General features: G+C 37.3%; 3 protein-coding genes across 4 annotated transcripts; 2 read left to right on the forward strand and 1 right to left on the reverse strand.

Moving 5' to 3' along the window:
- The first annotated feature begins 1,474 nt into the window (after window positions 1-1,474).
- Window positions 1,475-5,013, forward strand: Taz (tafazzin, phospholipid-lysophospholipid transacylase). Its single transcript, XM_066733809.1, has 5 exons — window positions 1,475-2,096; window positions 3,200-3,328; window positions 3,764-4,007; window positions 4,121-4,375; window positions 4,468-5,013. Exons 1-5 carry the CDS (start codon window positions 1,982-1,984, stop codon window positions 4,505-4,507), a joined length of 783 nt encoding a protein of 260 aa, XP_066589906.1. The 5' UTR covers window positions 1,475-1,981; the 3' UTR covers window positions 4,508-5,013.
- A 134-nt stretch (window positions 5,014-5,147) lies between these two features.
- On the reverse strand, window positions 5,148-9,603 carry LOC136777485 (PX domain-containing protein kinase-like protein). 2 transcript variants are annotated; one of them, XM_066733808.1, is made up of 9 exons: window positions 9,018-9,603; window positions 8,552-8,740; window positions 8,371-8,467; window positions 7,866-8,290; window positions 7,602-7,778; window positions 7,117-7,527; window positions 6,874-7,030; window positions 6,732-6,776; window positions 6,438-6,573 (listed from the first exon to the last, which is right to left on the reverse strand). In XM_066733808.1, exons 1-8 carry the CDS (start codon window positions 9,117-9,119, stop codon window positions 6,760-6,762), a joined length of 1,575 nt encoding a protein of 524 aa, XP_066589905.1. In that variant the 5' UTR covers window positions 9,120-9,603; the 3' UTR covers window positions 6,438-6,573; window positions 6,732-6,759. The 2 variants fall into 2 exon arrangements, with proteins under 2 accessions (XP_066589904.1, XP_066589905.1); XM_066733807.1 differs by lacking the exon at window positions 6,732-6,776 and having other exon boundaries at window positions 5,148-6,573; window positions 9,018-9,592.
- A 524-nt stretch (window positions 9,604-10,127) lies between these two features.
- On the forward strand, window positions 10,128-14,347 carry Rchy1 (Ring finger and CHY zinc finger domain containing 1). Its single transcript, XM_066733592.1, has 5 exons — window positions 10,128-10,995; window positions 12,157-12,474; window positions 12,563-12,841; window positions 12,921-13,011; window positions 13,111-14,347. The coding sequence occupies exons 1-5, from the start codon at window positions 10,669-10,671 to the stop codon at window positions 13,182-13,184; spliced, it is 1,089 nt and encodes a 362-aa protein (XP_066589689.1). The 5' UTR covers window positions 10,128-10,668; the 3' UTR covers window positions 13,185-14,347.
- The last annotated feature ends 570 nt before the right edge of the window (window positions 14,348-14,917 follow it).

Below are 14,917 nucleotides of genomic sequence, written 5' to 3' on the forward strand. Positions count from 1 at the left end.
AATGTCGAGCGTGCGAATTTCCTCATCACCTACCGTCATTGTTTTTCCTTACAGTATTATCTCCACCACTGCATCTTCCTACAGGTTTATCCCTGTGTGCGAGTCTAAGCTCTTTGCTTCTTGCACCAGCTGCTCTTGAACACCCCCCCCCCTTCTCCCCCTTTAACTTGATATTCAACCGTCGTAAATCGACACGTCGAACGGATTATTATTTTTTCGCATCATACCCGGGTCTTCGATTTATCGAAGAATGAAATTTTCTTTTCTTTTTACCTCGCTCCTATTTTTTCCTTAAATTAATACGAGAAAGGTTGTTTTTGGATAATCTTGTCATTTAAAAGTCCAATGTGTATATTCGAGTATTTATTTATTTTTTTTTCCTTCTCCTTCTTTTACTTTGATCAACCAGTCGTATGCCTTTTGCGGCTAAACGTATAACGATGATGGAACTTTTTGTCCCATACCCGGGAGATGACTAGATGAGCATCCCACAACCGGATTCATAGCGAATGTCGATCTTTACAGACTCCACTCGTCCTATCGAGTTACTTCTTCGTAGAAATGTCGTGGAACTCGAACGATTCTCAACGAGACAACTGTGGCTGTCCGAGCAAAAAGTCTCAATTAAGGATGTTGACAAGAAATTCAAAAATCATTAGGAATCAATGAAATTCAAATCAGTTATCTTGTGTTCTGGGAAATTAAACACTGTACTGTTTTTCTTCTTTTTTTATTTTAATTTTACAGTGCTATTTGTCAAAAGTCATTAGGAAACAAAGAAATTCAAATAGTTACCTTGTTCCGGGAAATTAAACGCACTCTACTATTCTTTTATTATTTTAATTTTCAAAGCATCATGCTTGAAAATATTCTTCCTAAGAGTCTGTATTGAAGTGGTTATTTTCATTGATTCGTAAACGATTAACAGATACAAATAGAAATTCTGAAAAGAAAAGCAGAGAAATTTGCATACTGTTATATATCTTCTAACATTTTTGAGATAATTTTAAAGTGCGCGCCATTGACGAAGAGATTAAGCTTAAAATACTAATATTTTCCAGATTTTTCCAACCTTCCTAAATCTGCGTGCTTCCTATATTGGAAAATCAATCAGAATTAGAGATAAACAAATTCTGTTTAACAAACTTTATTTTCATTATTAAAAACTATAAAGAATAGGTACATTTATATTAATATTCATATATAAATGTGTGTGCAACAGCTGCGATTTTGTACATGGAACGTTACATTAGTCTCATACGTATACATTATTTTTTTAATAAGCTTACCTGTAAATCCGTCATATCATTCCTGGCTAATCAGAAGCGCAGGCTGAATGACGTTCAACGATTGATAGCGCGAACTTTGATACGATAAATCGGCTCCGTTCGAATTAGCAAGTCAGCTTCTGAACTATCGATCGACTATATCCGGCTCGGTCGATTCGATAGCGACAGTCTCTATGCACCGCTAGATCTAAGAAAGTGTCGTGTGAAGTTAGCGGGATCTAAGCGCGATTGCTGAAGATTGGATAATCTCTAGATAACCTTAGAAACATTTAACTTAGGTACATACAGTTCTATTCTTCAAATAGTAAATCATGCATTTCTACGTTACTTCACATAGCATCCAGAAATTAATTGTACATGTACCATTTATTTAGAGACTGCTATATCGGTAAAATTAGCTGTGCAAAGATTCTGGGAGGGAATTTTATGCGTTTATATACGTTTACTAGAGTCTAGTTTCCAGAGTGCTTCGTTTCGGACGTTTTCGCGGGCTTTCGAGGGCCATCGTTCCACGTGACCGGATCTTGGGGAAGATGGCGTGAAGTTGGCTCGAACATGGCTGTCGTGTGTTACGAAAGAGCGGACGATTTCTTGCGGGATTCGCTTGGAAACCCGCAGTCCGATCGTCCGCGGCAGCGTCGATCGGTTGTCATTGGTCGGCCATTAAATATTTTCACGTGGACTTCGAAACAATGGTATATAACATCAATTGGATCTTACCGAAGCTGCGAAACCCTTCCTGTTTATGGAACATTGCGAGCAGCATAACCTTCGCTGCCGTAGGAATTTTCTCCAAGATTCTCATAGGTGAGCCGGTTTTCTAGAAGATCTCGTACAGTCCATTTCAGATAGTTAACATTTCTTATAAATATTAAAGCTCTGGAGGAATAACATTCATTGGAGCCTTTATTTAATTCATTAAATACGTGTGGGTGTATTGTATTAGTGGCATGCACTGGCATAGATCTTTCCTCCAATCATGCTTACTTGCTCAAGGACACAATAACAGATTTTTCTAATGCCTTAGGCGCTAGATAAAAACTAATGCGCGTTCGTAATGGCCGATGTTAAACCATTAACCATAATGTGCGACATACTGTACTTCAGTGATAAAGTGCAATTACCATTGACTGATAGTAAATTGAAGTAATCCAGCTAGAATTGAATCACAGGAAGAACACTACCTAATTGTCATACTTATATGTAAGCCTTGTCATTCTCAATTAGCTTTGGCTGATATTAACAATAATTCACTCTTATTTTAAATTATGCTCGCAAGTTATTAATTTTTTATGCCAAAAGCTGCCTTCGCTCTTTATTAATCAAGATTTACTTGGACTGCTGCTGGTCGCATGATTATTTCAATAGGCTAATGAATATTCTCATTGTTTGGTTTAAGTAAAGCATAGTAATGAAGACTACTCTAGCCTATTTTGTTTAATTGTATTTGGTTTCAATAATTATTGTGCACAATAGAGATATGTACGCAGATGGTACCAGTTTAGTTCTGCCTCTCTCTTTCTCTCTCTACGAGAGATGAGATATTTCTCTAGCGAAATGCACTTTTCTTTGGGAACGCTGTTAAGATGTGTAATTTTAAAGCGATGAGAGAAAGCCAATCGCTTCATAAAATTTTGCTAGCTACGGCTATGAATTGATTGATTTATTCCAACAGATGAATAATTATTGTAGGACAGTGGCAAAAGTAGCTGTCTGGATACACATGGGATTTCTCCATAAATCAATTTCAAAACGATCAAACTTAATTCATCAGGATTGGAATTGAACATTTTTTAACGTCGATCCGACGTACATAAATAAGGACACTGTTAAGTACATTTCCAATCCTGGCCCGGTTGGCGTCGCTCTAGAAATTAATTCAGCCACGACCTCTTGTTTTCTGTTTCAAGAATGGCTGAACAAAACGACAGTCTACAACAAACATATCATTTCGAGGCTATTGGATCTACGGCCAAGAAACGTTCCGTTAATTACCGTATCGAATCATCACAGCTGTTTCGATGACCCTGGAATATGGGGTAAGTATCGAGTAGCAAGTGCCAATCATCGCGTTGTTACTAATAAAAAAATAGTCCGTTGTGAAAATGGTAGCTCTGCAAATATCGAAAGAACATGCAGGAAAAATACTTGATTTTCCTTCGAGTTACCCGAAGAAGGTGGCTCCCAATTTGCCTTACACCATTACTTTTTTCCCGCATACGTTGCATTTTGCACTGTAAATTATACGAGCAATATGTACAGCTACATAGTTTCTTGTACATCGTATTTCCCGACGTAAACCTTTATCCAGTATTTCTCCTAAATTCGTTTCTCTCGGTTTATCGTCCATAGTAGACGTCTTTCTTATTTACGCAAAGCCCTCGTTTCTCAGACGGACATAATCTTTTCTTTCTCAGAATGACGACGCGATCGAATCAAAAAATTTAAGACAGAAAATCTCTGAACTCATTTAGCAACACTGGATCCAAGGCATGTCTTCAATCGGCGTAAGATAAGATGGTCGCTCGCCGCACACGACATTTGTTTCACCAATGTCTGGTTTTCCTACTTCTTTATGCTCGGCAAGTGCATACCGATCATTAGGGGTAACGGGGTTCATCAGGAGGCCATGGACTTTTGCCTCGAGAGACTGGCCTGTGGAGATTGGGTCCATGTCTTTCCGGAAGGAAAAGTCAACATGCTGAAAGAAAATATCAGGTAATCAACGATCCACAAATTACTTTCGTTACATCTTGTATCTAAGAGACTTACATACCATTTGAAACAACAAGCAGAGAGTCTTCTTCTCTTAAAATGTAGATTCCTTCCAGGTTAAAATGGGGTATAGGTAGGTTAATTTTAGAATCACCTGTAATGCCAATTGTAGTTCCGATTTACCATCTCGGTATGGATGAGATACTACCAAACGAACCACCCTATATATTCAGGATACGGAAAAAAGTGACGCTGAATTATGGAGAGCCGATCGACTTTAGCGATATGATTAGAGAATTGAGAGAAGTTCAAGCTAATGAAGTGGACGCGAGAAAAGCTATCACCGACCGTATTCAAGAAGAGCTTTTAAGGTACATCTCCCAACTGAGATTTCTCTACCAGCTTTGCTATTGTATTCTTCTCTTCGTTCATATTCTCCTCATACCTAATTCTGACGTTGCAGATTAAAGGAAAAAACGGAAGAGCTCCACAACAGATTATGACAATAATTGTGATTAACAATCGTTAATAATCCTAGCCTTCATTTGCCAAAATAATATGTTATGCACAGTTATTCAATAGTGCTTTTGCCACTTACGTAATAACATTTTATATTATAATACTTGGCGAACGTGCAAGCAGATGAGCATTTCGGTTATTCCGATCAATGCGCACACAAGGAACGGAATAAGAAATATCCTGTTCTTAATTGTTATATCTTTTATTCGATTCTGCTCTATTTGTTTTCCGGAGTATCTCCTTTCGATCCCGGAGAGAAATTTCTTTAAAAAACTCAAAAAGTTCAATTTAGCTACGTAAGTAGTCGCGCTTCGACATGAACAACCAAATGCATTAAGCAATTAAACCCGAATGTACAATTATGTGTATATAATATTATGTATGTACAGTTAAATACCTTTAAAATCATATCTCACGAAGAATTCATATACAATTGTAAGAAAGAATGTGATATGAGGAGTTATTATAAAAATTTCAAATTTCACCCGTACTGTTTCATGTATTTTCTGATTTTCTTCTTTTTAGATATTATATGGCCCGATGAGAAAGGTAAAATATTTTCCAAATACATCCAGGTATTCCTTACTTCATACTTTCACACAGTTACTTGTACTAAAACAATGGTTATATTACAGTTTCTTTATGATATTCACAGACATAATGCATACAGGACATCTAATACTCTTGACATATACAAATAGAATTATTATATTATATTTTTACGTAATGTTTACGCTGATATTTATCGATGCGAGAAACACGTGTCTTTTGATACAGCCCACATGTCTTCTCTCTTCGTCGAAATTCACACCAACCACCGCGCGAAAGCTACGCACACACAAGTCGAGCATCGCAAGACTTCGGTACAATATATCATATATCGCGCATGTGTATATCATAAACTTTGAATAGACAGAACGGGAAATAATTAACAATATAAATTTGTATAACACAGACTGAGACACTATTCACCATATGTTTTAGGACCCGAGTCTCTTTCATCATTTCAGTTCCTTCTATGCTGTTTCAAACGGGCTTCGCATTACGCGGTATCATTACGGAATTATATTGTAAAAATCCTTCGAGAAGACTGCAAAGCTTGGGGATTGCAGCTTTCATGATAAAAGTCAATTGTACTATAAACAATCAATAGTTTGTTAGAATTGTTTGGAAATACTTTTTATGGCATAGACAAGGATGGAAGTACTCCCATTCGAATAAAGAGATTAACCACTAGATATCATCATGATTGTTAAATTTTATCCAATATCTTACGTAGTTTTAATCCTTAGCTAAGATTACACTGTATACTATGATATGAGAAATGGTTGATACCCCCATATCATTCTTAGTTTGTTAAACATTAACTGCCCAACGTTCATGACTCTCTAAGAGCAAAGTTACAAAGCAGTATCCTGCATGAAAATTCTCACAGGGATCTACGCGAGTTGCAAAAGCCGATTAATAAATTCATAAGTGTTGTAAATAGCCACGGACTAGTCTGGTGAATTCGGCGTTTTCTCTCTTTTTACCGTACAATTGATAGTACACAAAAAGCACCTACAGTTACACATACTCTAGTATTCTGTAGATTTCTCACACAAGCATTGCAATCGAAAATATGTTTAGATCTTCCTTCAACGCCTTTTTAAATCCTACATCTTTATATCTCATTAATGGGTAACATTAAGCTCACATTTTTCGCCGACAGATGTATCTGGACAATGAAGGGTCTGATATTATGCGTTATAATACATATTTTATCTGCAAACTACTGGCGTTGATTGCATTATTCTTGTGGAATTATGCAAATTTTTTAAAGGATATCTCCACAATTTAGCAAGTCGAAAACGTCAATGGAGATTGCCATTTGTAATTTTACGCAGTTTGGCTTTATCAAATTTACAGATACTTCCTAGCAGAGCGGTGCGCTCGTTGGTTGCTTTCGGTACTGGCACTGATCTACTAGACGATATGGATGCGGATGGCAGAGGGGGCGGTGGCGGTCCGGCAGGTTTAATTGCACTACCATGTTGTATGTCCGAAAAACCTGATAAAAAAATCGAACTTTTACTCTAGTGTGGCCTTTCAAGAAACCAAATGATGACGTGCGAAGCAGAAAGAAGACACAGGAGGAAAGCGATGACAATGATGATGGCAATGTAAAGCTTAAGGGAGTATCAATGAGTTAAATGATCTTTGACGTACGTGACAGAAAAAACCGTAGCACGCGCCATCAACTTTTGTGTCCAGCTTAGTTAGCAGAAAGAAAAGTTTCAAGTATTTGTTAGCACAAGTTACGAAGCGAGCTATTCACACACAAGGTTTGCATAACATTATACACGCTTACCGAGGGAAGGTGGCGTTAAAGTTCCTACACTGGTAGCTGTAGAAGTACTTGTTGGACTGTCCGATCGCTCAGGACTCTTCCCATTTATTTGTTTTGTCCCATTTGTTCCTAATTGGCTGCTCGTAGACCGTTGTTCGTGCGCTCTTTGCTCCTTTTTCTAAAAATGATAAGCGATTGAACGCGTATTGATTCACGACATTTATTCGAGTATTCGTTTCTTAAAGAAACATAATTTTTGTTTACCAATTTCTGTTTTCGCTTCTTCTGTTCTTCCTCACAGCTCATCATTTCTTGAACTTTAACAAGTTTTCTTTGATGCCTGGCCAGCTTCTGTTCGTCCCTTAATCTCAACTCCGCTTTGTTAGTGGCATCTTGCAGAGCGTCTTTTAGATGACTGCTTAGCTTAAAGTGCGGCTTCTCCACCGATCCATTGGACAATACTACCTGTCTCGCACTTGAAAAAAACGGATGCTCCAAAAGACACGGTACAGTGGGTAAGTCTTGCTTAAGAGCTTCCGGGGATAAAATAATTTCCAAGAGATTTCTTAGAGCCGGATCGCAGTTTGGAAGCTCAGAACAGGTTGCCTCTAGCAACGGCCTTCCAAAAGCCATTTCGTATAATACGTGACCAAAGGAATAAACGTCTACCTGAGTCTTTACAAAAATGATACAACTTGTAATAAATCTCTCACTTAGTAATTTAAATATATGTATGTGTGAAAGCTTACAGTCGCATGCAGTTTACGTCTCTGTACAACGTAAGGCCGATAGAATGCGGGCAAACCCAGTAGGCCATTCTCTATATCCAAGAGTTTAGCACAATTGGAGAGTAGAAGGATATTTCCTGTATGCAAATGCCCATAGGGTAAACCTTTCTCGTGAAGAAATTCCAATGCTTCCAAAATCTGTAAAGTATTGACATTCCATCAATCTTAGTGTTCACTTTCATTATTTCAGCTAGAATTATTTTCTCATAAAGACGGCAAAAATACCTGGTATCCATAGGTAGCGATTTCGGGCGTTGTTAACGACTTAGTTTGTTTAGGATTACCGTATTTCTTAATAAATGGTTGTTTAGGCTTTGCTATGCATAGAACATCACGAAGTGTTCCATTGGCATAAAAAGATCGAATCATTAGTGCACCGTGCTCGGTTACATGCTGATGAATAATTGGTTCTATATAAGGATGTCGCAACGATCCCAAACTTTTGAAAACACTTTGTATATCCTTATCTTGCAAGTGCTTATCAGGTCCAAATTCTACCCAAGCGAGTAGTAGCTCCTGCTTTGGATTTTGTCGGTTTTTAACGGTGTAATAATGTTTCCGAAGCCTCCATCCCATATCAGGAATGGCTTTACCGACCTCGTAATTGGCATCGCTGCGTAAGGCCAGCGAAACCTGGTGTAACGCGATTTCTAAAAATGCAAATTGCACATATATAAATCCTCATACAATTCAGTAGTTTTAGTGTTCATATAAAATATAAATAATATACCATGCAGCGGAGCAGTATAATTTTCGGGGTCAAGGAATTTTTTCATAGGCAGCGAAGATGCCAGTATAGGATTCATTAGTACTACGTTTAAGTAATTCTGAAAAAAAAAAATAAACATTAATATGATTAGTATTAAAATCTTTCACATCATTGCTACTTTTTAAAGATTAAACTGATAAACCTGTAATGCTATTTGACGTTGAGCTATGAAATCTGGCTCCATATTACCAATGAGTTTTTTAGGTGGGAGAGGCAGATCAAGGCCCGGAACAGATAAGGCTGTATTAAGCTGGGCAAATTCATTGTATCGTTTACTTACTCTCCAAAATTTTTCAGAAAGGGGACCACGCTGAATTCTAATCACGTATTCCTAACAAAGAAAAAGAATATTTCTAAATTAAAAGTCGTGTTTCACCTATCACAGTTTTATCTGTTTGACATTGCATCCTTATCAGTTCATGGCATAACAATAAACTGTCAATAGACGATATACTTGTACATTTAGTATTTCTATTGATGGATTCTTTCAAAACAGACCAGAGACAGATAAAAGATTTTTATAGAATTATGATGGATGAACTATCATCCATTATCTAGTGGCAATTGATTCGGTAAAAGGCTGGCTTATTTGATATACAAATAAATACCGTATGGCCGTCGATTGTTCTGGCATTTTCAATGACACAGGTTAATTTCTCGGTATCATCTAACAGCACTTTATTAGTGTATTTCTTCTCAAATAAAGCCATTGATCGTTAATCCAACGGTTTGCAGTGCCCGTGATGGACGAGCAGCGAATTTCTGTCGCGTAAATTTCGCCCTCCGCTATTCATGACGTACTGCAGATTCATTGCAACATCAGCAATCAGTAATACAATCTTCTTTCTTATCTCAGCATTCTATAAACATCAAACCCAGCTGAATGACATAAGAAGAATGATACACGATACACTTTCAGAAATCGTCAATTGTCACGTCCCTTTCTCTTTAACACTCCTTTCCACTCTCTCTCTCTCTCTCCATTGCAGATCTCTACGCTCTACTGCACGCTACTGTACTCCACTGTACTCTACTTTGTATGTATTGGCCACAAAGGTGCGTTCACGTTAGAACGGAAAAAACCATAGTTGAAAGTTCAGCTTAAGTAAGCTCACCTTAAGTCTACATACATATGTATAAAATACGTGACATATGTAGGCTGTAGATTTTTAAGCGTGGAATGCACGAACCTAAACTTAATTTTCATCTATGTTTTTACAGGTATAAATTAGATTACGAAGCTTTCTTTACTTTGAGTGACGTTACTAGTATGATCCTTAATATTTCTTTTAGCGCTATTTGGCGCTTCTGCAGTTCTGCACATAAAAATTTGCCTGAGAAATATCACTACACAGTATGTACTACACACTACACACTAGCGTTTCGTGAGCGCGCCTTTTGAAGTAAAAATATTTCAAGCCGACAAATAATGACATAGTTCTGTAACTGGTCTTATACAGATCGCAGAATACTGATAAAATATTCTGGTAATTGCTACATTAATAATTTTTCGATTTTGGAAAGGTTTGTTTTTAATTATTTGATGTTTTCGTTAAATTTAATGGGATTAACAGCTTTAAGATATTTGTATTTCGCGCGTAAACGTAAATCCAGGAAATCCATATCGTGTCTTTCCGTGGTTCACAGTTGACACAACAGCTGTCGCTGTGATCGTTCTGAATTGTCGCGATTCGCGAGAATCGAGATACCCTCGATACCCTCGTCGTGACATGGTAATGGTATGATGAGGAGCGAGAGGTTGCGCGATTTTGTAAAAAGCAAGTGTTAATCCTGTGTTATTGAATGCGTTTATCAAACATTCCAAGAAACCTTGACGATTATGCCGAAATACCCCCGAAAGCCCCTTATCTGGATGTCGAAAGCAAAGCTGTTCAGCGTTTAAAGAATAATTGATCAAATTGACGAGAACCTTGTGACCAAGTGTATGTAGTACTCGAAGTAACGGAATGCTACAAACGGATTCTTAATCAGGTGGTTATGGAAAATTGATGAAGCGGTGTTTAAAATATTCAGATGTCTCCTGCTCATCCAAGCAGAGTAAAAGTTTGTCCATCGCAAAACTGGCGGAAGTGGCGACGTTAGCAGAATCAAATTAAGGATATTCAAGTAGAGAGCGCGTTAATCATAAAACAAACTGGAGTCGATCGGTGTTAATCGTGGAAGGTGGAGGAATATCTGGAAGATACGCGGCTACGCGTATAAAGAGGAGAACGAAGACGGTGGGAGGTAAAGGAGACTATGGAGATAGGTGAGGAAACTCGCGGGAAAAATTCTATTGCAAAAAGTGTGTTTGCTAATTCGGAAAGAGTCCCGTCGGTCTCCAGGTCGGACCTTTCTTTAAATACCGTTTCTACGGGAAAGGAGTGCTCGTCGATATCTAAAGAGGATCTTAAAGTGAATATTGAGATGGAGCGCGTGGAAGCTCCAGAAGACTGTTCCTCGATACCAGAGGAGGATCGTTTGGTAAACGACGAAAAGGACTCTTCAGAGGCATCAGAGAAAGAGTTGGCTATTACTGATGAGGATTATGGATGTGCGCATTATAAAAGAAAATCCAAATTTGTGGTAAGCATACAGTAGTCGTATTAGCTGGTATGCTGCTCTACTCTGCTTAAAAGATAGTTTTATTAGAAGGCCTTTTGCATTCACTGGCAAATACCACAACTCTACTACACTTATTTTACTCTATATTGATCATCCCTGTTTTTTTATATATGACTACATTGATCCAGTTTATTTTCTCCCTATTTGCCTCCCTCTCTTCGTCACTATCTGTTTCTCACTATTTCTCTAGTAAAGATATATGTATACTCCACCTTCCCACGCGCGAAAGACCGATACGTCTTCAATTATTCAATTTGAGTTTTCTTGGCCGCGTCGATCAATTTCAGCCAATTCTATTCGCCGTTATTTGCGCCACGATGTACGGTGCGCTGGAAAATTTTCCTTACCTTCCTATTAATCAGCCAGGAATTGATCAATTATTTATACAGCCGAGCCCTTCTGTATCGTTTGTTACTTTGCTACAGAAATATTTTTTAAGATTGTAAACAATACAATTGAGGCTGAAGCAAGAGAGGGGAAGGGAGAGGAAAAGAGACATGTGCGATAAGAAGCTACGTACTACAAATTCATTACAAGAGTATACAGCGTGCACACATATACATATGAACATGCATGCATATATACGAGCGTGTAGTAATCACCCGTAATTAATTTTTAGATAATCGACAATTAAATATTTCCTGAGATCGCTGCAAAGTGATTAACGAACAAAAACACAGTAAAATTAGGAAATTGGTTTCCATTTGTGGACTGGAAAAATGTTAAAATAAATTATATTCCGAGAAATGGATTGTGTTTTACGAGCTATCGATCGGGAGAACCTTTATGGTTACATTATTTGATGCGACAAATTGATATGCGTAGTGTACTAAAGGCACACGTTCGATCTTCTACATATATACAGATAGTCTTTTCATAGGGTGTTCGTCGTATAGAAATTAAAATGCAGAGTTGCTTGTAGACACAAAAGCCCTCGGAAAAGATCAATATACGTCCCTATACTTAGGCTACAACCGTGTCGTATCGTAGTCCGTAGTTGGCTTAGTCAGTGAGGAGCGACCTCTCTCACTCGTGGACTCAACTGAATTGCGAAAACAGAGATCTATTGAAATTATTTGATGATTGTAATTCGATGACAAATAATTTATGAAATGCTTTCAGACACCTTGCTGCAACAAAGTATACACTTGTCGATTTTGCCATGACGAGGAAGAGGCCCACACGGTCAACAGGAAGGAAGTTACAGAATTGATTTGTGTACTTTGCGATACACGTCAACCGGTTCAAGCCACGTGTCAGTACTGTCACTGCAGATTCGGCAAGTACACCTGCCTCGAGTGCAATTTATTCGACGACGAGGACAGAAATCAGTATCATTGTGATGGCTGCGGTATTTGCAGGGTTGGAGGCCGTGAAAAATTTTTCCATTGCGCTGTTTGCAACATGTGCTTACCACTGCAGCTGCAAAATGGACACAAGGTTGACACAATTGCCCTTCCTTAAATTTTATTAGTTTCTTTCTTCCTCTTTCTTCCTAAACAATTATTTCTCTCTTATACTTTTACAGTGTGTGGAGAATGTATCCCATGCAAATTGTCCAGTGTGCTTAGAGGATATTCATACAAGTCGTATTCCTTGTTACATTCCAAACTGTGGCCATTTGCTGCATCGTCCTTGCTTTGAGGAGCTGCTTCGTTCAGGCTATTATGCCTGTCCGACTTGTCAAGTATCCCTATTGGACATGTCTGATTTATGGAGTTTCTTAGATAAGGAAGTTTTCGAAATGCCTATGCCTTGGCGGTATAGGGAGTGCAAGGCTGATATTTTGTGCAAAGATTGCCATGAGGTATTTTGTGTCAATGTTAGAACAGCTATGTATTATCATTGCTCACATTTTATTAACAGTGAAATCTTTCTAATTACAGGAATCTACAGTGCAGTTTCATGTTGTTGGATTGAAATGCCTAAATTGTGGCAGCTACAATACTTGTAGGGTCAGGGGATCTTTGTCTCCTCGTATGTTAACTAAAATTATTATTTTTATCACTTGGCAGAAACTCGCAAAACTAAACAAAATTTTTGTCGTTCTAACGAGTTTTGTTGGTTTTTTCATAGCTCCTGATCCACGGGATGAAGCAGCTGATGAGAACAGTACGGAAGACGAGGAGCACCCACAGCCTCAAAATTAAATTGCAGGAAAATGGATATACCAGAAACCAATATGACCTAAATATGCTATATGTACCAGCGGAGCGCTGCTTAAATTAATTCCCTCTTACTTTCTCTGCTTCATTGTTTTTAAACGACTTGTCCGCAACGCGTGATTGATCATGATTTAGAGATACAGAGTGCTGCTATATTGGTTTCTTTAACCAAGGAGTTTCTAAAATGAGGCAACTGACAAAACTAGATACTACAATTAGTTTATTTTATATGCATTTATTAGCAGCTATACCGCAAATTTACGGTATTCAACAAAGAATTTAATGAGGAATCGAGAGAAAGGTTTAACTATGGTTGATAAAAGACTTTTAGTGAATTGAGTATTTTATGTATAGTTTATGTCGAGCATAATTCGTCATGCAGCATGACTCACTAACTTTTAACACATCGAAGCATCTCGTACAAAACAATATTTATAATTCAAGTGTTGTTGAGTTTATAACCAAGAAATAGTATCAGATTTTCGAAATTTGTGAAGAGAAAATAAGTTTAAAGCCCCCCGACGGTCCAAAATTGGGAAATAATAGCAAGAGAGAGTGTGTGTATAGAATATTGATTAAGTACACTACATTCTTCAAAATCTTGACCCTTATTTATACTGAACATTTAACGTTAAATGCGTCTTTTTTATTCTAGACACATCCATCGACGTATTGAGAGTACACGTATAGAGAAAGTTAAATTGAAGTTATTAATCTTAGACAAATTCTGTCCTTTTTGTCTCGCATTTCTGGATAAATTGAATGTATTAATTGAGGAGTAGAGGTGCATTTAACATTGAAAGTACAATTTACAATCAGTGATGCTTGTTTCAGTGCTTTTATAGCCAAAATACAATCATGTATCCCGTGTATAATTATGTTTGTGTATGTGTGTATTTTCATGCGTGTGTGATACGTAATTGTATTTTGGCCCAAATTGGCTGTAAACACGCTGAAACTGACATCTCTGCAGTATATAATAAATCTATTATTGGAGATTTGCGGAGTTACGGAGTTAAGCCACTCTACAGCAAGAAAATATTCGGTATGTTCTGCAACTGTTTTCTTTTTTAACAAAGTGTTAAAATGAATTAAAATGATATGAATGTACTTTTGCTACTGTTGAACTAAAGAAAATATTTTTTTTTTATAATACAAAAATAATAGAATAGTTGCAGTACAGCGTTTTTCCACAAACGTCTTATTTTAGGAGTGGTATACGGGCTTGTGGACAATTCATGTAATTTTAGACCTGCAATAAAAAAGCCTAAATTATTTCGTTTAAATATACAAATATCTATAGAATAACGTATAGATATTTGCAGATAGATTGATTTTGACGAAACTAGCGCGTATATTAGTTTTTCTCAGACCTTTGTGAAAAAATGATTAGAAAATTGTTCATGAAAAAGAAGCTATAGAATGTATAAAAAAAAATCGTATGTATTCCTTAGAGAATCTAGTTCTGAGTGTACGGCTAAAATTTGATGCCGATGGGTATTTATTTATTTGATATATAATCACGCTCGTTTTCGAAAAAGAAGTTTCAAGAAAAACGCGTTTAAAGTTTAAAGTCGTATATAACGTGTATGTAGCTATACACTCTTCGCGCGCGTGCGTGCGAATTTGAGTATTACAGACATTTTTCTCAGTAATGGGCTTTTAAGATATAACTTTTAAGACCCTAAAGTACATTTGAAACAACAAAGTAATTTTTC

The sequence above is a fragment of the Prorops nasuta genome, unplaced genomic scaffold (assembly GCF_024137725.1).
Source record: "Prorops nasuta isolate Cenicafe-Biocafe unplaced genomic scaffold, Cenicafe_Pnas_1.2 PNAS00011, whole genome shotgun sequence".
Classification (NCBI taxonomy): domain Eukaryota; kingdom Metazoa; phylum Arthropoda; class Insecta; order Hymenoptera; family Bethylidae; genus Prorops; species Prorops nasuta.